The sequence below is a fragment of the Panthera leo genome, chromosome D4 (genome assembly GCF_018350215.1).
Source record: "Panthera leo isolate Ple1 chromosome D4, P.leo_Ple1_pat1.1, whole genome shotgun sequence".
Classification (NCBI taxonomy): domain Eukaryota; kingdom Metazoa; phylum Chordata; class Mammalia; order Carnivora; family Felidae; genus Panthera; species Panthera leo.
This window is the reverse complement of record NC_056691.1, coordinates 883306-905452: the sequence shown is the minus strand read 5'-3', so window position 1 is coordinate 905452 and position 22147 is coordinate 883306. Positions and strand designations below refer to the sequence as shown.

The 22147-nt window shown below is 51.0% G+C and overlaps 1 protein-coding gene across 1 annotated transcript in view; it reads left to right on the top strand.

Moving 5' to 3' along the window:
- The window catches only part of IPPK (inositol-pentakisphosphate 2-kinase), a 48667-nt gene that overhangs the window by 4865 nt on the left and 21655 nt on the right, over positions 1-22147 (top strand). The window contains exons 2-8 of the mRNA XM_042912260.1: positions 1779-1826; positions 3407-3502; positions 6291-6357; positions 7975-8096; positions 9186-9275; positions 17144-17202; positions 17604-17676. Coding sequence (XP_042768194.1) covers positions 1779-1826; positions 3407-3502; positions 6291-6357; positions 7975-8096; positions 9186-9275; positions 17144-17202; positions 17604-17676 — 555 coding nt within the window. The remainder of the gene's footprint in view (positions 1-1778; positions 1827-3406; positions 3503-6290; positions 6358-7974; positions 8097-9185; positions 9276-17143; positions 17203-17603; positions 17677-22147) is intronic.

The following is a 22147-nucleotide window of genomic DNA, read 5'->3' as shown; positions in this document are numbered from 1 at the left end:
CTCCTCTCCCCGGTGGAAGACCCGGCCTGGGCCCGTCCTTGGTGTCACCTGCCTTGATCCCACCTGCAGCCTCCCTCCCTCGGGCCTCACGTGGGCAGCTGTCCCTCGTGGTGCGTTGTTTTTTGTGGTCTTTGATTCTTATCCGATACCAGTTACTGCCCCATAAAATACAGAATACCGGAGGGAAGAAGGTGAAAAACATCCAGAATTTTCCCACTCAGAAAATAATTTTTGTTAACCACTTTGGTGTACTTCCTTCCATGATGTGCTTTTACTGGTTGAAGAGTCCTTTGTGTCTGTCTCGTTTCCTGCTTTCTCACTCAACTTGACGGCACAAATACGTGGAAAACCTTCACCCTGCGCTCGAGGCTGCAGGCCCCTTGGGCAGCCAGAGTCCCCGCACCTGTGCTGGGCTGGCCGTCCAGCGTTGGGATGGCCGAGATGGGTTCTCAGGGCCCCAGGCGTGTCTCCCAGGCCGTTTGCTCCGCCCCACCTGGGGCCTTCGAAGCAGCCAGTATTTGTCCTCCGTTTGTGACAAGTGGTGGCCTTCACTTTGGGCTTTGAGGTGGTTGAATGTGCGTGTGTCACTCCTCTGTTTGTTGGCTTGATTTTCAGCTTGCGAAGATCCTAGACTCTCACGTGGTGTCCTCAAGGATGTGAATGGTGTGGCCCTCGGCTCCGCAGCCCGTCCCTTTCTCTCCTTTTTCCCGGTGCTTGGTCCTTGACGTTAAGACATTGTCCACTTGTTGCTCCCTGGAGACACTGTCACCAGTGTTGAGTCCTTCTGGACTTTTTCATACAAGCTGAGTGTGCATATACTTTGTTTAAAAACTTTTATTTTGTGGGGCTCCTGGGTGGCTCAGTTGGTTAAGTGTCCGACTCCTGATCTCGGCCCAGGTCATGATCCCAGGGTTGTGGGATTGAGTCCCGTGTCGGACTCCTTCCAGAGCTTGGAACCCGCTTGGGATTCTTTCTCTCCCTCCCTCTGCCCTTCCCCCGCAGGTGCATGTGCGTGCCTTGTCTCTTTCTCTCTCAAAGAATAAGTAAATCATAATAAAATATTTTATAAACTTTCAAAAACGAAGGGTAGCAATCCTCTAGAAAAGTGCTTCAGTCGTCGGTGTGTATGTAGCTACATGTCGCAAAGCACATGGACCCGTAATCCCATGACCAGCCCCTACTGGAATGTTTTTCAGGAACAGTCCCACCCGCCTGAGGCACGTTCACCAGATCTTGGTCTTACTCGCTTCTGAACTTGACACGGGCGGAACGGTACCCATACATCCCCTCTTACCCGTGTTTGTTTACACAGACGTGTACGAACATGTTTATGAAACTGGGTTCCTTTATAAGGCCTGTCCTGTAACCTTTCCCGTTTCCGAGTGGGTGGTGGCCGCACGTGTGTCTGTGAGCAGGGACCTCCGTCTCCCATAAACCGCAGCACCTCGTCCCACCGTCTGGAAGGCCTCCTGCTGCGTTTAGCCTCGTCACTGTTGTTGGCTGGGTGGGTCGTTTCCCTTTTATTTGGAACTATACGTCATCCTTTCGCACGCAGTAGCTAGAATCTTCTCTGCACCCTAGTTACTTTTATAAGATTAATTCCTGGGGGTGAGCTGGCTGGCCCGGGGGAGCCAGGTTTTCTTGCCTGCCCTGTGACCCAGTGCCGCCTCCCTTCCTGCCTCCCCGGGGGCACGGGGCCTCCAGCCCCTTCCCCACAGCCATCCCCCGACCCCAGGCTTCGGGTGGGCACTGACCAAACTTTGTTTTATTTCCGATAGCGTTGTGTGGTGCTGCGTTTCCTGAAGTTTCCTCCAAACAGGAAGAAGGTAAGATTGGTGGGTTTGCCACCCAGTCGTTAAAACAGTTCATTAAGAAAACACTGAATTTTTTTTCTGACGTGGAAGTATTAGTGCTAACTGTAGAAATCTAAATGTGACACAGGCTCTCGGTGCAGAAAGTGGGGGTGTCCCCAGTTCCCTCACGGCCAGCGTCTTGACCTGCCCGGGTCACCATGGGTGCCCTGGGAGGGCCCTGGGTGCTGAGCTGGGACACCCAGGGCCAGGGCTCGGCTTTGCCACTCCGCTGGCTGCATCTCCCCATCTTTGGGAGTGTAGCCACGAAAGCGGAGTTGGTGATGCCCGCAGGCAGCGTGACAAGTCACGACAGGCCATTCAGGTGGAGCGCCAGGTTTCCGTTCGCCGAGTCATCTGGGCCGAGGGAAGCTGGTGCTGCTCTGTCGCCTGCCCGCCGCCCCCAGTAGCAGCGAGTGTCCCCCTCCAGCGGGGGAGAAGCAGTGCCTGTCGGGGGATCCCGTCCACGCGGGTGGCGGGGGGAGCGGGAGCGCAGAGTCCGTGCTCGTCTGGGGCAGGAAGAGTCCGGGGAGGTGGGGTGGACGGCTGTCGAAGTGAGGTTGGCCTCGCAGAAGAGAAGGGGACCGAGGGGGAGAGCCGGGGCTGCCCGGGGCCTGGGGACGGCGTGGTCTGTGTGGAGGAAGGCGGCCCCAGGCAGAAGGGCGTTTTCCTGCCTCCGCTGCTGCAAGCAGAACACATGGTGGTCTGTTCCTGTGGGATCCAAGCAGATCTGAGTGGAAGCTAGAACGTTCTCCAGGCAGCCTCCTCCCCCGCCCGCCACCCCTGAGGCGCCCGAAGCTTGTGGAAAGGCCAGCATTCTCTGGATGCCTCCCTCCGCTTTCCCCGCTCAGACTCACCGAGGCAGCGTCTCTGAAGGCAACAGTTTGCCTTTATTTTCTGAGCGGTACGACGTGGCACCAGTCACGTTAGGGTGGAGAGCTGTGCGTGACAGTCCTGACAAGAAGAGCTTTCTGTCGGGAGCTCTGTGGCTGCAGCTGTAGGGTGCCACCCCGAGGGCCCGCGGCTCTTTGTCGCGTGTGGTTCCGCTGCAGGCCGTGGCAGCTCCGTCCAGAAGCTTCCCAGAGCCCCGGCCGCCTCCCTGCCCCCTGCCAGGACCCTGCCGTCCACCTCGGACTTGCTGCCTTGGGTCGGAAACCTGTTCTCCCCCAAACCTCACAGCCTGCGGGCGCGTCACGAGCCTCTGGCTGGGGAGGACGTACTTACTCTATCTACATCTAGATGCTGAGGACCGAAATGTAAACACCCGGTGATTTTTGGCCGTGACAGATTTTCAAAGTTGTGTTCCTCAGAGGGCGCACCTGGGCCGCTGGTGGGATCCACAGGAGTCCCGGGTGGGAGGAGGGCGAGGGACAGACGTGGTTCTTGGGTGGATGGTGTGGAGTCTGTGGGGCTGTGGGACGGGAGCTCTGGGGGGTCCGGTGGTCACCGGCGAGGCTCGCCTTCCTCCTGAGCCAGGGCGCCTGGCGTGTGCGTGGTGCTGTTTGCTCCCTCGGAGGCCCCGGTCATTGAGGCTCCCCTGTGCTTGTCCATTACAGGCCTCAGAAGAGATATTTCAGCACCTACAGAACATAGTGGACTTCAGCAAAAATGTCATGAAAGAGTTTTTGGGGGAGAACTACGTCCACTGTGGGGTAAGTGACTTTCACGTACACGGTCACGAAGTCTGCGTTCACACGCTCTGTGTCCGTAACACCAGCTTCTCAAGCGTAGTCTGGACCTTTGTGCTTCCGGACAGCCCTGTGGTCTGCTTTCCCAGTGCTTTTCTTCTGTGCTGTGTGTGAGCACAGAGCAGGTAGTGTTCCCATCTTCTAGACGACCAGCCTGAGGTTCAGAGAGACCGCGTGAGGTCCCCATTTGCTGGGACCCCTGGTCCCTGCCACCCTGCTGTCACGGGGGGCTCCAGCTTGGTGAGGGTCTCGAGAGAGATCCAGAAGCATCGCTGAGCCCTCTGCTGCTGGTGGTCCCTCAAGTGAGTTGGGGAGGAGTGGGGCCCTCACGCTGGGGATGTGTGTGACCTGCCTCTTGGGAAAGCCTGGCTGAGGCCCGTGTGGCATGATGGCCTCCCACTGCCCTTGGGTGGTCTGTGTTGCTGGCTCTTGCTGCTGCTTCTTGCTGCTGCTTCTTGCCAAGGGGTGCCTGTTACAGACGAAGTCATGTTGGGACACGCAGGAGGGGGCACTGAGGCAGCCACGGCGGCCCTGCGTCCTGGCGGCCCTCAGCAGGTGGCGTCCGTCCCCTGCCTGGGGGCGGCCATCCTCACGTATCACGGGCTTCTCGGAGAGCAGGGCCCTGAACCGACAGGAGCCCTGTGGTTCGGAGCTGAGAGTGCGGCCTCTGTTTGCAAATACTGTGGCTTGAGCTCATCCTGAGAAGCCGGCACCGAGGAGGTAGAGGGGAAGCCGAAGTGTAAGGGTTGCCTGACCGAGTAGACTTAAGGCACAACGTCCTCTAAGTGGGTCCCCTGACAGCTTGGGACGTGTTGTCGGTGCTGCTGGGGGTCCGTCAGGGCTGTGGACCCCCTTCCAGGCTGACGCCACCGCGGAGCTGGCTGCTGGCTGGCGGCCTCAGCACCTCCTGATGTGGGCTCACTGAAGGGCTCTGAGTGTTGCTCTGACCTGGCCCTGGCTTCCCAGGCTCATGATCTGAGAGATGACCTGTCCTTTTCACAGCTTCCTGCTGGCCTCCAGGGGCGTCCCCGGGCAGCGTGGGGCCACAAAGGGGCAAGAGGTCCCGGGGCTGGGACCGCCCCTGCTGAGGTCCCCGGCTGTCCAGTTGAATTGTGAAGGCCTGCAGCCCGTGGCTGTGAGAGCCCTGCGTCTGTGAGCGGCCTGGACGGTCTCTGAGTGAACGTGGGTGTGCTGACTGCCAGCTTTCTTCTTGAGGACGGGGCATTTCTCTGTCCTGCAGCTCTTGGGGGAGCTCTGGACGTTTTCTCCCAGGCAGGGTCAGCAGTGAGGGCGGTGGCAGCTCAGGGTCCCAGCTGACAGCGGCCTGGTAGGTAGGAACAGCATCGGGGCTCACGCGGTGCTCTGTCTCCCCGTTTGCTTCTGTCTGCGCACAGTGGACGGGCCTTTGGGAGAGTGTGAGCCCACAGGGTCACATCCTGGGAGCATCCATCCCGCTTGCATACCTCCTCTGCCTGGAGACCCTGCCAGAGTGAGACACAGCCTGATTTTTCTCCCTTGGAGCTGGGGTCCGCACAGGACGGGCTGCATGAGGCCACCGTCAGGCGACACCAGCGTGTGTGTAGATAGGCCCACTGACACCGGTCTCCGGTGTGTGTGTGTGTGTGTGTGTGTGGGCGGGACCACTGACACCAGTCACTGGCGTGGGTACGTGGGACTGCTGACTCCGGTCATCAGTCTGCGTGTGGACAGGGGCTGGTCTGGGGACTGGTCTGGGCCTGTCTCCACAGGAGCTGGAGGTTGGGAAACAGGGACGAGGCTGTTCCCTTTGTGCCTTCAGGGGTTTGCGTCCTCGGTACCATGGATGGTTGAGACGCTGATGGAATTTAAAGTGTTGTCTTGCTTTTGTGGGCCTGGTCTTCCCAAAGTGAGTGCCACTAGGGCGGCCTCAACTTGCATTTGAACGTGATGTGATGGAAGCATTGGCCACATGGTTAGTGAGGGGATGCTGTTCTCCTGGGGAAGCTTCTGGAAGACTGGACAAGTTGCTTCTCTGCCAGCCGCCTTCCCCACCCTGCCTCTTCCTCTTTGTCCATCCCTGCAGCCGTCCCTGCATTCCTTCGAGGGCAGAAGCCCATCAACGGGGAACCTGGCATGGCCACGTCTTCCAACTTAGACTTCCGGGAGAGGAATTGTGTGGTCTTAACCGCAGTTCTTCTTAAGTTAGTGCTTTGTGCAGGTGCTGGCCACCTGCCATCCATCTGTCCGTCCGTCAGGCAGGATGACGTGGTTCACGCTGATTCAGGAGTTTGAATCAAGGGTTGGTAAAATGTAGCCAAGTGTTCAGGGTGCCCAAGATAGAGTTCGTTATAAAATTGGGGCTTTAAAGTTGTGTAAAGAAATGTAGTTCCACGTGGGGGCCTGGACTGCTACATCTGCTGTTCCCCGCGCTCCCTTGGCTGTTCCCCGAGCTCCCGGGGGCTCCGATGGCTTCTCCCAGCGGGTGAGCACACCCCCCTCGGTTCCCGGTCACGGTGGCCGGGGTGGCTCGCCCACTGTGGGAGCTAGTGCTCTGAGGCCGGCCTGTCGCGTCTCTTTCATCTGGTCGTGTCCTTTAAATAATAGAGCAGCTTTTATTCCTGAATCCGCATACTGAATGGTTTTTCAATGTGATACAGTGTTCGTAGCATGAGATGTGCCATTTTAACTGTTTTTGAGCGTGTGCGGTTCTGCGGCACTAGGTCCATTCCCACTGTCGCGCGGTGCACTGAGTATGTTGTATTTGTTCTCACAGGAGGTGGTTCAGCTGCCTTTAGATTTCGTGAAACAGCTTTGTTTAAAGATACAGTCTGAAAGACCAGGTAAGCGTTCCGGCTTCTACATTTTGTTGGTAACTTAAATATTCCATTTGAGAAGAGTTTGACCTGTGACTTGTGTTGGGTAGATGTTGTTTTCAGCAGCTCTGTTGCCAGAAACGCCACCCTCGGGTAGAAGTCCTACGAGCTCACAAAGACGATTCTGGGCACCAGACGCTCGGTGGTCGCAGACAGTGTGTGACCCGGGAAGCGCACCTGGGAGAAGAGGAGGGACTCCAGGCAGGGAGGGTGGCTGCAGGGCCCGTGGGAGGGCCTGCTCCCGGCCGCTAGAATCCACGTGCCCGCTTACTCCCTGCGGGAAGCGCACAGACGTGCGTCTCCGTGGGCGACGGCCTCTCCCCGCGGCCTCCCGTGCCTTCCCGCGCCTTCCCGCTCTTGCTCGCGGTGGTGGCGACAGTAGCCCCGTCAGAGCTCTTCCTTCCAGGCAGAGACCAGGGGTGACGTCCCCGGTGTTGAGGCCGGTCCTGCCCCCTCCTGGAACAAGCGGTTCAGGTGTGCCGGAGGCCTGCCTCCCATCCTGGGGTTAGGAAAGAGAAAGCAGACGCGGAGGTTGTGCGCGGGAGCCCCTGCTTTGGGGCGCTGTGAAGAGCAGGACCCCCAGTGTGGAAAGGGCTGCCGAGGGGAAGCCGCCCCAGAGCCAGGACTGGGTTTTGGCTGCTCGCCTTTATTTTTTTATTCTCTTACTTTTTTTGAGAGAGAGAGAGAGAGAGAGACGGCGCAAGTGAGTGGGGGGGTGGAGAGAGAGAAGTGGGGCTCCACCAGGGCTCGTGTTCACCTGATGCAGGGCTCGAACTCATGAACCGTGAGTTCATGCCTGAGCCGAAGTCAGGTGCTTAACGACTGAGTCGCGCAGGCGCCCTCGGCTGCTCTCCTTTAGACAAGGGCGGTCTGACGCTTGCCCTAAGGCTCTACGTCATCATTTTAATTACCAGTTAAACTGGTCCTACCAGACAGTCATAAGTACCGGTCCTCGTCGTAAGGGCGACTTGAAACTGGCCTCCTGATGTGAACAGAGGAAAGCTGACGCCCCCTGGGGTCCGGAGGCGTGTGGTGCGGTTGGCGCTGAGGAAGCGGGGGTGTTGGAGGGCCCCGAAGGACTGGTCGTGCAAGGAAGGGGGAGTCGCAGAGATGGGGTGGTCCCCAAGACCACCCCTCCCTCTGAGGATGCTTGCACCTTCGGGGTCCCCAGGACAACCCCGGGTCCGATGATTCGCCAGAAGGACCTGGAGCTCCCTGTTGTCCTCATGGCTACGGCTTCACGCACTGAGGGACTCGGTCACACCCAGACGGCCATCTGAGAGACCCAGCGCGAACTCCCAGGCGTCCTGCTTGTGTGACTTGGGTGCACAGTGCCCGTTTCTCCTGGAACAAGGTGTGACCACGCACCGGAGGAGTGGCAGCAGCCTGGAGGTGGAGTCCCAGATAAGCAGGGACACTCCTCAGGCAGGATGGCCTGAAGCTTCGAGGGCCTCCCGGGAGTCCGAGGCCAAGGCCTCTCTCGGGCAGGGCCGGCCCCTCCTCCCAGGAGTCCACCGAGTCGCTATGGGCTGTCTCCTCTATTCTGTGCCGATCCTCCGGTCTTTCCCCGGCTCTGTCTTTCAGAATCCCGCTGTGACAAGGACCTGGACACCCTCAGTGGCTACGCGTTGTGCCTTCCCAATTTAGCCCGACTTCAGACTTACCGTTTTGTTGAGCACCGGCCGATTCTGTGTGTAGAGATCAAGGTGAACTTTTATCGAGGGGAGCTGGTCGGGGAGGGGAGGGAACAGGGGTCCGGGTTGTAAATGTGCGGGCCGCCTGCCTGGGGCGTGCTTTGCGACAGAAGCTCCTGAGGTCACCCCCCCGGGCCTCGTGGCCTCCTCCCAACCCCCAACTCCGTGCATTCGGCTTGCGTCCCGCTCCTGACGTCTGTCACCTGTGCCTTGCTGCTCCGGTTCTCCCCGCTGGCCAGGCCTTCAGATGTGGGCCCGTGCCTGCTGCTGGGACATGCAGCCAGCCGGGGGCAGGCCCTGGCCGGTGGCCACCAGAAGGAAGAGGCACAGAAGCCTGCGTGACTTTCAGAGCCCTGGTCTGTGCGCCCAGCAGAGGGCCGTGACCCCTGGAGAAGGGCCAGGCCCTGGCTTCATCTCTGCTGCCCAGTGCGCCCACGTGTCCCTAGGGAAGCCTCCCGGGTGTCCCAGGCCATCGTTTTATCTCCTTCCTCTGAACCTCTGTGGCGGGGCCTTTGGGCTCACCCTGGCTGCTCTGCTTGTCCCTTCAGAGGGTGAGCATCCTGGGGTCTCAGATGACAGCCAGCCTTCTGAGCCCCGACACTGAGTCCTGACAGTCCTGCCCTGGAACTGTGGTTTCGAAAGGCAGCCAGTGTTGCAGCAGATGTCCTGGGAGCTTCCCAGTTGTCCGAGGGGCTTCCCGTTCGCTCCGTCTTGTCCGAGGGAGCAAGGGTTCCGCTGTTAGGAGCTGGGTGGGAGCTGGGGCGGAGGGAGCGAGGGTTCTGCTGGGTGGGAGCTGGGGCAGACCCGTTCCTCCAGGCATTGCTGTCACCTCGTGTCACGGTGTGTTATACTTTGTCCGTCTGGTCAGCGATTGAGGCACCTCTGGCCTCCTCAGTGAGGGTTCTGGCCTCGGATTCTGTGGCGGCAGAGCTGTTGATGTGATGAGGGAGGTGTCTGCTCCCCACGGGGCCGTGGACAATAGCGACTCTGGGGGATGTGATACCTGATTCTCCCGGGCATCACCCTCCATTATCTTGTCCCCTGAAAGGTATGTGATTTGCCCCTAAACAGTTTTTTCTTCCTTACTTGTTTATTTTGCAGCCAAAATGTGGGTTTATTCCTTTCTCCGGTGACGTTACGCACGAGGTGAAGCACAAAGTGTGCCGTTACTGCATGCACCAGCACCTCAAGGTGAGAAGCGCGGCCGGCCCACGGCCTCTGTGCACAGAGCCTCTGGTGGGGGCGCTGGCCCCATGGTGGGACCCCCCCGGAGTCACCCGACGAGTGAAAAAACAGATACTTCTGATCTGATTTACTTTTTCTTTTGCAAGTAGTTCATGTTCGCTTTGTTTCAAATCGAGGTATAGTTCACATATCTTCAGTTCACCCACGTGAAGTGTATAGTTCGGTGGGTTTTAGTAAGTTCGCATGATGGTGCTGCCGTCATTATTCGAATTCCAGAATAATTTCATGAGCTCACAGAGAATCGTGTCCCCGTTAGCAGTGACTCCCTAAGGCCCCTGTCCCGCCAGCCCCCGGCCAACACCTGCCCTTGTGGACGTGCCCTGGACATTTCCTGTAGATGGAATCCCATACCCGGTGGCCTCCCGTGACTGGCTTCTTCCCCTGAGTGTCACGGTTTTGAGGTTCGTCCACATTGTGGCGCGGTTGAACGCTGTTCCGCTGTCTGGGGACGCCTCGTTTATCATTCGTCTCCTGATGGTCATGTGGGTTGTTTCTACCCTTCGGCTGCTGTGAACGTGCGTGTGCATGTTCGTGCTTGAGTCACGGCTTTCAGTTCTTCTGGGTTGAATTGCTGGGTCTGAGAAAATTTCTGGAGCAAACGTTTCGAGCACACGTCGAGCTATTTCCCATGGCTCTCACACTATTTTGTATTCCCACCAGCAACATCTGAAGGTTCCAGTTTCTCCACATCCTCAGCACATCTTCAGCGCTTGCTTGTGATTGTAGGAAGTCCTCGGGGTACGAAGCGGTGCCTCACTGTGGTTTCCCCTGCGTCTCCCTAACGGCTAGTGATGTTGCACACCTTTTACGTGCTCGTTGGCCATTTGTATGTCTTCTTTTGAGATCCGTTGGTTCAAGTCCTTTGCCCATTTTTGAATCAGGTTATTTTTTGTTGTTGAGTTTTAGGGGTTCTGCATATATTTTGGATATTAATTTTTTTATCAGATATGTGATCAGCAAGTATCTTTTCCCATTCTGTCGGTTGTCTTTACACTCTGTTGATAACATCCTCTGATGTACAAAAATTTTTGATTTCACTAAAGTATATGTTGTTTTCTCTTTGTTGCCTGTGCTTTTGGTGTCATAGTCAAATCATTGTCTAATTTCAGGTCGCGAAGCTTTTGCTCTAAGGTTTTGATCGATTTTATGTTAATTTTTATACATGGAGTGAGGTAAGCGTCCAGTTTTCTTTTGCATTTAATTCCAGTTTTCCCAGCACCATTTGTTGAAAGGACTGCCCTTTTTCCACTGAATGGTCTTGGCTTCCTTATTGAAGATCTTTTGGCTGTAAATGTGGTGGTTTAGTTCTGGGCTCTCTGTTTTGTTCCAGTGGCCTATATGTCTGTCCTTCTGCCACTATCACACTTTTTTTTTTCTCTAGCTTTGTAGTCAGTTTTCTTAAGTTCTTTTTCTTTTAAGTGCCGCTAAAGATTTTATTTTTGTTTTTAGTTTTTATTTTTTATATATAATTTATTGTCAAATTGGTTTCCATACAACACCCAGTGCTCATCCCAAGAGGTGCCCTCCCCAATGCCCATCACCCACTTTCCTCTCTCCCCCACCCCTCATCAACCCTCAGTTTGTTCTCAGTATTTAAGAGTCTCTTACGGTTTGCCTCCTTCCCTCTCTGTAACTTTTTCTCCCCTTCCCCTCCCCCCCCGGTCTTCTGTTAAGTTTCTCAGGATCCACATATGAGTGAAACCATATGGTATCTGTCTTTCTCTGCCTGACTTATTTCACGTAGCATAACACTCTCCATTCCATCCACATTGCTACAAAAGGCCAGATTTCATTCTTTCTCATTGCCAAGTAGTATTCCGTTGTGTATATAAACCACGATTTCTTTATCCGTTCATCCGTTGATGGACATTTCGGCTCTTTCCATAATTTGGCTATTGTTGAAAGTGCTGCTATAAACATTGGGGTACAAGTGCCCCTGTGCATCAGCACTTCTGTATCCTTTGGGTTAATTCCTAGCAGTGCTATTGCTGGGTCATAGGGTAGATCTATTTTTAATTTTCTGAGGAACCTCCACACTGTTTTCCAGAGCGGCTGCACCAGTTTGCATTCCCACCAACAGTGCAAGAGGGTTCCCATTTCTCCACTGTAGTCAGTTTTAAAATCAGGAAGTCCAAGTCCTCCAGCTTTGTTCTTCTCTTTCAAGATTTTTGGCTTTTTGGGACTCCTTAGAGTTGCATCTGAATTTGAGGATTGGATTTTTCATTTCTGCAAAAAAAGACTATTGGAATTTTGACAGAAATTGCAGGAACCTGTAGATCACTTGGGGCAGTGCAACATTCAGACTTACAGTCCGCAAACACAGGTTGTCTTTCCACTTACTTAGGTCTTTCAGAATTTCTTCCAGCAACGTTTTGTAGCTTTCAGCGTGCAAGTCTTTTACCACTTTGGTTAAATTTACTTCTAGATATTCTTTTAGGATGTTGTTAAGTACGGTCGTAAATGGAATTGCTTCTTTAATTTCATTTTCAGATTGTTTATTGCTGGTGTGTAGAAGCACAACTAATCTTTGTATGTTGATCTTGTACCCAGCAACTTTGCTGAGTGTCTTTCTTACAGATTCTTTAGAATTTTCTATGTATAGGATCTTGCCATCTGTGAAGAGAGGGTTTTTTTTCTCCAATTTAGATGCCTTTAGCTTCTTACTTTCCTCAAATAAACCAGCTGGGAGTTTTTGTAGGGATTCTATTGAATTGCAGATCAATTTGGGAGGTATCGCCACCTTGATTTAACAGTATTAATGTTCTATGAACACGGGATGTTTTTCCATTTGGTTAGGTCTTTAATTTCGTGCAGTGATACTTCATAGTTTTCAGCGTGTAAGCCTTATACTTGTTTTGTTAAATTTATTCCTAAGTGTTTTAGTATTTTGGATGCTGTTGTAAATGTTTTTTTTTTTTTTTAAATTTCATTTTCAGGTTGTTTATTGCATAGAAATATAATTGGTTTTTTAAATATATATATATTTTGAATTGTGGTAGGATACACATAAAATTTACCATCTTAATCATTAAGGTACGTTGTTGTGCAACCGTCACCACCGTCGTCTCCAGAACTTTTTCATCTTCCCAAACTGAAACTCTGTCCTCATTAAATCACTCACACTTCTTCCTTTCCTCAGCTCCCAGTAGCTGCCGTCCTAGTTTCTGTCTCTGAATTTCACTGCTGTGGCTACTTTGTGTAAGTGGAATCATATACAGTATTTGTTCTTTCGTGACTGACTCATTTCACTTAGGTCCTCAAGGTTCATCCATGTTGTGAAATATGTTGGAATTTCCTTCCCTTTTAAGGCTGAATAATAGTCCCTTGAATGTATATGGCACATCTTTAATCTATTCCTCTAGTGACACACACTGGGTTGCTTCTGCCTTTTGGCTCTTGTGAACAGTGCTCCTGTGAACGTGGGTGTGTAAATCTCTCTTGGAGATTCTGCTTTCAATTCTTTTGAGGGTGTATCCAGAAGTAGAATTTTTGGTCATGTGGTGGTTCCGGTTGTAATTACACGGAACCACCACGCTGCTGTCTACAGCGGCTGTGCAATTTTCCATTCCTACCACGGTACCTAAGAGTTCCACTTTCCCCGCACACTCACTAACACTTTTTGTCTGTGTTTCATAGTAGCCATTCTAATGGGCGTGAGGGGAGAAATGCAGTTGTTTTTTTTGTATATTGATGATACCTTATCCTGTCACCCTTGATGAACTTGTTTATTTGCTCTGGTTTTTTTTTTTTTTGGTGGTAGTGGTGGTGGTTTCTCAGGGTTTTCTGTATGTGTGATTAGATCATCTGCAAATAAGGATAGTTTTACTTCATTCTTTGCAATCTGGGTGCCCTTTGATTTTCTTCCCTAATTGCTCAGGTTAGAATTTGCAGTACAATTTTATGTAGAAACAAGAGTGGACATCCTTATCTTGTTCCTGATCTTAGGCAGAAGCGTTCAGTTTTTCACTACTGAGTGTGATGTTCTCTGTGCGTTGGCCATAGGTGATCTTTTTGAGTTTTTTTGCCCCCCCCTTTTTTTTGTGAATCGTGAAAGAATGTTAGATTTTGCCCTGTGTCAACTGAGAAGACCGGAAAGTGTGCTATTCTTTCTGTTAATGTGGTCTCTTATGGTTGCGTATGCTGAACCGTCCTTGTATTTCTGGGATAAATCTCACTTCATTATAGGTGTATGATTCCTTTAATATGCTGCTAAATTAGGTTAGTTTTTGTTGAGGATTTTTTCTTAAGAGATAATTGGCCTGAAGTATTCTTTTCTGGTGATGTTTTGTCTGGTTTTGGTAGGGTGATAACTGGCTTCATAGAATGAGTTAGGAAGTGTTTCCTTCTCTTTACTCTTTAGTTTTTGGTAAGAGTTTCAGTATTGGTGTTGATTCTTTAATCATTTGGTTAGAATTCACTAGTGAAGCCATCTGGTTCTGGGTTTTCCTTTGTCAGAAGATTTTTGGTTGCTGATTTAGTGCCACTCTTACTATTCTGTTTAGATTCTCTTTCTTCCTGACTCAATTTTGGTGTGGTGTGTTTCTAAGAATTTGTGCATTTCATCTGATTTGTTCATAGTATTCTTCTAAAATTCTTTTTTTATTTCTGCAAGGTTAAGTAACATCCTTTCTTTTATTTCTGTTTGTAGTCATTTTTCTTGATCCGGCGAAAGGATTATAGTAATTGTTGATCTTTTCAGAGAAACAACTTTTGGTTTTGTTCACTTTCTTCATTTTTCTCCCTGTTCTCCATTTCATCTGTCTCTGCTCTCATCTTTACTATTTCCTTCCTTCTGTCTGCATTGGATTTAGGTTGGCCTTATTTTTCTAGTTTGCGTAGAAAATTAGGTTATTGATTTGGGATTTTTCTTCTTTTTCATATAGGTGTTTACAAGTATAAATTTCCACGTAAGCACTGCTCTCTGCCTCCCATAAATTTTGGTATGTTGCATTTTCATTCTATCTCAATTTTCTGGTTTTCCTGTTGATTTCTTCTTTGACTGATTGATGATTAGGAATGTGTTTAGATTTCTTGTATTTGTGAATTTCTCAATTTTTTTTTTTTTTGCTATTGATTTCTAATTTTATTCCACCAAGTCTGGAGAACATTTGCATGACTTCATGTCTCCCTGGGAATGTTCCATGTTTGCTTGATGAGAATGTGTATTCTGCTGTCGTTGGGTAGAGTGTCCTATAGATGTTTGTGAGGTCTAGTTGGTTTATAGTGTGGTTCAAGTCTTCTGTTTTGTTGTTAATTTTCTGTCTTGTCACTCGTTACTTGAACACCTTAAGCTGAACAGTCTAGCTCAGTTAATACCAGTTAATCTCACTGGTGTACGAAGGCTCTGCTCCTCCTGGCTTTGTTGGCTTCCCCCTTACAAGTTAGTCTTTGTACATAGCGTGCTTGTTACTGCAGATTCCTGACGATTGCCTCCTACCGATTGCCTCCTACCGTGTGGCGGACATTCTTTCAAGGAGATGGGATAAAAAAGTTACAAACAAATTCATGGTCTTCTCTGTTTACCTGCCTGTGTAGTTCCTTTACTGGTGCTCTTTATTTCTTCATGTGGATTCAAGTTACTGTTTAGTGCCCTTTCATTTCAGCCTGAAGGGTTCCCTTTAGTATTTCTCGTAGGGCAGGTTAGCTAACAACAATTTTTTTTTTTTCAGTTCTTGTTTGCCTGGCAGTGTCGGAATTGCTCCTTCATTCCAAAGGATAGTTTAATAGATGAAGAGCTCTTGGTTGACAGTCTTTCGGCACTAAGATTTTCTTGAATGCCTGGAACCAAGCAGTCTTTGCCGAGGGGCTCCGCACGCACGCAGGGACCGCCATCACCACTCAGCATGGCAGTTGCAGCTGTACTCAGCCTTCAGTTCCTCAGAGCCTTAGATCAACAGAAAGCGAGGGCCTTTGAAGGTCTTTCTAGAGCCTGCGCATGGCCTTCTAGAGCCCTGTGTACATCTCATTATTCAGCTTTTCCATTTTAGCATTAGGCTAAGCCTGATTGTTTGCCATGACTGTTACCACTCTCTCAGGTAGCTGTGCAGTGAAACCGTGCTTCACAAATGCCCCTGGGAGGACGCCCCTTCTGCACCTGCTCGGCTCTGAGGTAATGAAGATGGGAGTCCCAGAGATGGGTCATATAACGACCATTCTTTGGGCATGAGGCTTTGGAGAAACTCCTGCCCCGTTCAGCTCCCCTGGTGGCTGCCAGACTTCCTTTTCACCAGGATTGGGGTTGTTGGTTTTTAGGGTTTCCTTGGAGCTGGAGAGAGGGTTGGGAATAGAGCACCAAAAATGCCACAAAGCTGGGGCGCCTGGGTGGCTCAGTCGGTTAGCTGCCGACTTCGGCTCAGGTCATGATCTCACAGTCTGTGAGTTCGAGCCCCGCGTCAGGCTCTGTGCTGACAGCTCAGAGCCTGGAGCCTGCTTTGGATTCTGTGTCTCCCTCTCTGTCTGCTCCTCCCCCACTCGCACTCTGTCTCTGTCTGTCAAAAATAAACATTGAAAAAAAAGTTAAAAAAATGCCACAAAGCTCAGTGTTCTTAGATTTGGCCATTTTTTCTTGAATAAACGCTCCCTAGATTGTTGCAAGCCTTTGGTTAATTTTCAGAGTTCTGAAAGTTTTGATTCTGACAGTTTTTGCCAGTTTTCTCATTGCCCTTATGGAGGAGAGAATTTCCAGAGGTCTTCACCACCACCATTTTTGCTGACTCACCCCATCTTTTCTTTGTGTTGTTACAAGTTTCTAGTCTCTTAGGGAAAAGAAGGTATGTGAGCCACTCCCTTTGGGAGATGGTGTTCATTGTCACCGTTCATTTTTAAGAGCTATTTTTTTCTTTGTTCATTTAACTGGTACGGTAGGAACTGTAGTAATTAGGTCACCCGATTTCCCGGAGGTAACCCACGTTGTTAGTTTGCACATCCTTCCACACTTGTGCCAACACCAATGTACGTGCTCTCCTGGGGGCCTGAGATGATGCCTTCCCCACCCGTGTTCTAGCATGTGCTCACTCACATGTGTACGTGTGAACTTCACAAAGCAAATATGGGGTCTCAGCACATGCAGTCGCTCTGCCTTTTTCTCTTCATCCTGGAGATTTATTTGTTGTGTATCCTTCAAGGCTTTTCCAGTGCGTGTCTGGATATTACCTGTGGATGCACTTCTTTTTCTTTTCTTTTTTTCTTTTTAAGTAAAGTAACATCACTTCCACTCACCTGAATTGCTTTTTTCCTTGAATAAATGTTGGTGATTTTCACCTTTACCTCTTCTGTTAGCTGGATGTCATTTACTCATTCCTTCACGTATCAAGTGGCTTTCTGTGTGCTGGCCCGTGAGAGCGGACGCACTGCAAAGTTGTTTCCAGACCTCGCTGTTACAGTTAGGCTGCCCTGAACGTCCCCGACCTGGTGACATTCATAGGTTTGCCAAAGTCCGGGGGTACCCACATTTAAAATTTGACGGAAACCAGCGACTTGACTTTCAAAAGGTTGTGCCGATCTGTCTTTTCCCCAACAACGTGAAGTTGCTTGTTAGCCATACCCTCCTCTTCCTGAATATTACAAGTTTAAAGATTTGTTCATCCGGTGGCCAGAATTGAGCCCGACCGTTTTGTGAGACTGGTTTGTCGTTTTGGAAAGGTGCTTGCTGCCAGCTGCCCTGCTCCCATGGAGGGCTGGGGTTTCCTGGGGTTGGAGCCAGGCCCCGCCCCCACTAGTGCCGGTGGGCACCTGGAGGTGGTGACCTTCAGCACCCTTGTGCTCACCTCAGCTCTCCCGTCAGTCGCTGACACCGCTTGGCGCTTTCTTAACAGGTGGCAACCGGGAAGTGGAAGCAGATAAGTAAATACTGCCCCCTCGATCTCTACTCAGGGTAAGAGAACACTTCTCCTTTGTCCCTATGTCACCTTCCATGGGGGTGGTGGTGGGGTGTGTTCTGTGAGGGGTGGGGGTGGGCAGGGGGGGGCGTTCTCTGCGGTGGTGGGGGCGGGGGGCTGGGCAGGGCTCCCGGTTCTTGTCCGGGGTCAGAGTTGCCTCCTCGGGTGACCTTTGGGAGGAGATGGCTGGGGAGATGTTACCACTAGGAAGGGCTAGAGAGTGGGGTGGCACGGGGGGCAGTGATGGGGAGCCTCCCTGAGGAAGGCTGGGGGAATGTGGCTCCTGGACCCACAGAGCCTGAGGCTTCTGGCAGCCGCTCCCAGGCCCATGCCCCAAGTCAGGGCCCCTGAGCCACAGGCGGCTTGCAGTCCTGTCAGTAGTGTCTTCTCGTCGTAGGAATAAACAGAGAATGCACTTTGCTTTGAAGAGCTTGTTACAGGAAGCTCAGAACAACTTAAAGATATTTAAGGTAAGAGTAGCTTCTGTTTCCAGGCACTTGAGCAGTGGGGCCAGTGGGAGTCCAAACTGGGTTGAGTGAACCCGTGGCGCATCGCCTCTGTGACCTTGCGGGTGAGGGTGTCTGGGCTGGGGCTGCCGTGGCAAAGTCCTGCGGTCCTTTTTCCGAGCCTCGTTCCACAGGTGTGGCATCCTGTGACCCCTGGAGTGTGAGACATTAGCTCCTTGAGCACTGGGCGGCCTTGGGCCCAGTTCTGGTTCCTGGATGAGGATGGCCCTGACTCCGTTGGGCTGTGTCCCTGGGGTACCTCTGTGCATCTCTGATGGGGTGGCCACACCTGTGCTTTTGCTCGTGGATCATTCAGGGAACTTCTAATTCCCAGATCTTGTCAGTCGGTGAGTTCTCAAAGTCCTGTGGCTCATCACCCTGCATCCTGGCTGGGTGGGGGAAGGTTTCTGCACACGGAGCCCTCGCCATCAGCACGGGCACGGCCATTTGCAGGCTCCCTGAGGCCCCAGGGTCGCCTGCTGGCGGGAGTCGGGGCCTTCGTGGAGGGGGTGGGAGCAGGACTGGCCCAGATCTGGAGGAGAGCTCAGTGTGGCCTGTGTTGGAAATGTGCCCCCTCGGGTCCTCCTTGTCATCTCCCTTCCTCCTCATCCTGCCCCCAGCCCTGGGGATGTCCTCATTGGTGGTATGTGTGTGCGAGAGTCCAGGGGGGTCCAGGCTCGCGAGCACTGGATGTGTGTGGAGAAGCAGGGCTGTCGTATGTGGGCGGCCTTGTGCCCTCTGTGTCCTGCTCCACGTGGATGGTGCTGCTCTGTGCACTGGATGCCCCTCAGCGGGCTTGGGCGGGCGGGGAGCCTGTGTGACGAGCTTTCTCCCATCTGGCTCAGAAATGTGGTCCCAGTGAACTGCGTTCACCCCGTCTGCCTCCACCTTCCTGAATCCAGAAAAAGAGGACAGATTTCACAATCAGTTCTTTTTTGTTTGTTTGAAATTTATTTATTTAAATTTGAGTTAGCTAACATACAGTGTAGCATTGGTTTCAGTAGATCCCAGTGATTCATCACTCACATATGACACCCAGTGCTCATCACAAGTGCCCTCTTCAATGCCTGTCACCCACCCGGCCCATCCTCCACCCACCTCCCCTCCAGCAACCCTGTTTGCTCTCTGTATTTAAGAGTTTCTCTCTTTTTGTAATGTTTATTTATTTTTGAGAGACCGAGGGAGACAGAAGACCCAAAGCAGGCTCTGAGCTGACAGCAGAGAGCCTGATGTGGGGCTTGAATTCATGAACTGTGAGATCATGACCTGAGCCGAAGTCTGACGCTTAACCAACTGAGCCACTCAGGCGCCCCTTAAGAGTCTTATGGTTTGTTTCCCTCTGTTTTTATTTTTTCTTCCCTTCCCCTATGTTCATCTGCTATGTTCCTTAAATTCCACGAGTGAAATCATAAGATATTTGTCATTTTCTGCCTGACTTACTTTGCTTAACGTAACACTTTCGAGCTCCATCTGCCTCATTGGAAATGGCAAGATTTCATTGTTTTTGATCACCAAATAGTATTCCACTGTGTGTATGTATGTATATATCCATTCATCAGTTGATGGACATTTGGGCCCTGCATAATACGAATTTAGTGCCATCGTGTTATCTGTAGATTTGGTGTTTCTGGTGATAGTCTCTGGTCGTTTGTAGCCTTTGCTGCTTTGGTCTTTTTTTTTTTTTTTTTCTTTCTTTCTTTTTCTCCACTGAGAGAGTTCCCCTTAAAATTTCCTGCAGGCCTGGTGGAGTGGTCATGAACTCCTTCAGTTTTTGTTTGTCTGGGAAAGCCTTGATCTCTCCTTCTGTTCCTAATGACAGCCTTGCTGGATAAAGGGTTCTTGGCTGCATATTTTTCCTATTCAGCACATTGACTATTTCCTGCCAGTCCCTTCTGGCCTGCCAAGTTTCAGTGGACAGGTCTGCTGCTACCCTTATGTGTCTACCCTTGTAGGTTAAGGCCCATTTGCCCCAGCTGCTTTCAGAATTCTTTCTTTATCTTTGTATTTTGCCAGTTTCACCATGATATGTCTTGGTGTTGAACCGTTTCTGTTGATTTTGAAGGGAGTTCTCTGTGCCTCTTGGACTTGGATGCCTGTTTCCACCCCCAGATTAGGGAAGTTCTTGGGTATAATTTATTCAGATAAACTTTCTGCCCCTTTTTCTTGTCTCTTCTTGTGGGACTCCTGTGATATGGATATTGTTTCACTTCATTGAATCACTTAGTTCTTTCATTCTCCCCTCGTGATTTAGTAATTTCCTTTTGTCACCTGCATCATTTTCCATGATTTTATTTTTATTTTCTATTTCACCTGGTCTCTCCCCTGCTTCTTCTAGCCTCACTGTCAATGTATCTAGTTTGTTTTACATCTCAGTTATGGCATTTTTTTATTTCATCCTGAATAGGTCTTAGGCCTTTGATTTCTGCAGCAAGAGTTTCTCTGGTGTCTTCTTTGCTTCTTTCAAGCCCAGCTTGTAGTCTTATGACTGTTGTTCTGAATTCTTGTTCAGATATGTTGCTTATATCCGTTTTGAGTAAGTCCCTGGTTGTGATTTCTTCTTGACCTTTCTTTAGGGGAGAATTCCTCTGTCTTCTCATTTGGCTAAGTTTCTGTTTTTGCGTGTTTTAAAAGCTTGCTGTGTTTCCTGCACCTGAGAGTACCGCTATATTAAAGGGGTCATACACTGTCCAGGGCTTTGCAGTTCAGGAGTGGGTGCTGTATACATTGTGCTCTTGTGCTTTGGCTGCTCTTTCCCACTGGTCAGTGCTCTGCAGAGCTCCCCCTTGCTTGCAGTGGGGGAGTGTTTGGACCTTTAAATAGGTGTGCTTTGATTCGTTTGTTGAAGTAAGCTAGGAAAAAAGGAGAAAAAAATAAAACCCTGATCCCAAAAAAAGAAAAGGAAAGGGAGTAAAAAACCAGAAAACTATAAAGCTGATTCCAAAGAAAAAGAAAGGAGGGACGTCCGGGTGGCTCAGTCGGTTAAGCTCCAACTTCAGCTCAGGTCATGATCTTGCAGTTTGTGAGTTCAAGTCCCACATCAGGTTCTGTGCTGACAGCTCACAGGCCTGGTGCCTACTTAAGGATTCTGTGTCTCCTTCTCTCTGCCCCTCCCTGCTTGTGTTCTGTCTGTCTGTCTGTCTCTCTCAAAAATAAACAAACATTAAAAAAGAAAAAAGAAAGAAAAAGAATTAAAAAGACTGATCCACAAAATAAATAGAAGGGAATGATAAAAAAAAACAAAAACAAACCCCAGAAACTATGAGGCTGATTCCAATAGGAAAAACAAAAAACAAAAACTGCAGGTATCATTTAAATTAAAAAAAATTTTTTTTAATGTTTTTATTTATTTTTGAAGGAGAGAGAGAGCATGAACGGGGGAGGGGCAGAGAAAGAGGGAGACACAGAATTTGAAGCAGGCTCCAGGCTCTAAGCTGTCAGCACAGAGCCCGACGCGGGGCTCGAACTCACAAACTGTGAGATCATGACCTGAGCCCGAGTCGGACGCTTAACCGACTGAGCCACCCAGGCGCCCCTGCAGGTGTCATTTTAAAGCGCTCGATTTTCAGTACACTTGGTGCATCAGGGGGCTGGCTGTGCTGATCTGGAGGAGAGGCCCACGGTGCTGGCTCGGAGTCTTGCCCCAGTAGGTAAGCAGTTGACCAGTTGACGGCGACAGCGGACCGTGTCTGGTGTGAGCAGGTCCCGCCTCCACTGGGGGCCTCTCCGTGGCTCTCTGAAGTCCTGCCGTGTTGTTGAAGGGAAAGTGGCACCATCCCAGTCTCTCATCCCCAGACGGATTCTCATACTCCCCACCGTTCAGGCAGCCGTCACAGAGTAGGGAAGGCAGTCCGCTCACTGTGCGCCACAGCTCTCCCGTGTTGCTTCTTTGGTGTGCTTCGGGGATTCAAACCCCGAAATGTTAGAGGACTTGGCACCACGTGGATCCTCGCCCCTCCTCCAGAGTAGAGCCTCTGTGTTGTGTCTGAAGCCCTTTGTCCCCGAAGAAAGACCCACGCCTGCACAACGTGCTGAATTTGTGGTGTGGCACTGCCAGAAGCATCAAGGCTCACATTGCCTCTGGGTGTGCCTCTGTCTCCTGCTGGTAAAAGGTCTTTGGCCGGTGCCTGCAGGGTCTTTTGCCCTTAGGGAGGCAATATACCCTGTTCCAAAAGGACTCTAGGAAGGGGACGTCCCCGCACCTCACACCTGCTAAGCTGTCTCCTCCAACTGTGGGGATCGTTCTGCCATTCTGCAGACGGATTTTCCTGGGTTTTCCAAGTGACCTGGCCTCAATATGGTTGTGTTTGAGGGACGAGGAAAGCCCAGGGTCCCCCTACTTCTCTGCCGTCTTAACTCGTCCTCAGTTCTTATTTTTAATTCTTACAAAGACTGAAGGAATTTCATATTTAAAGCCTAAAGATAAATTCTCCTTCAT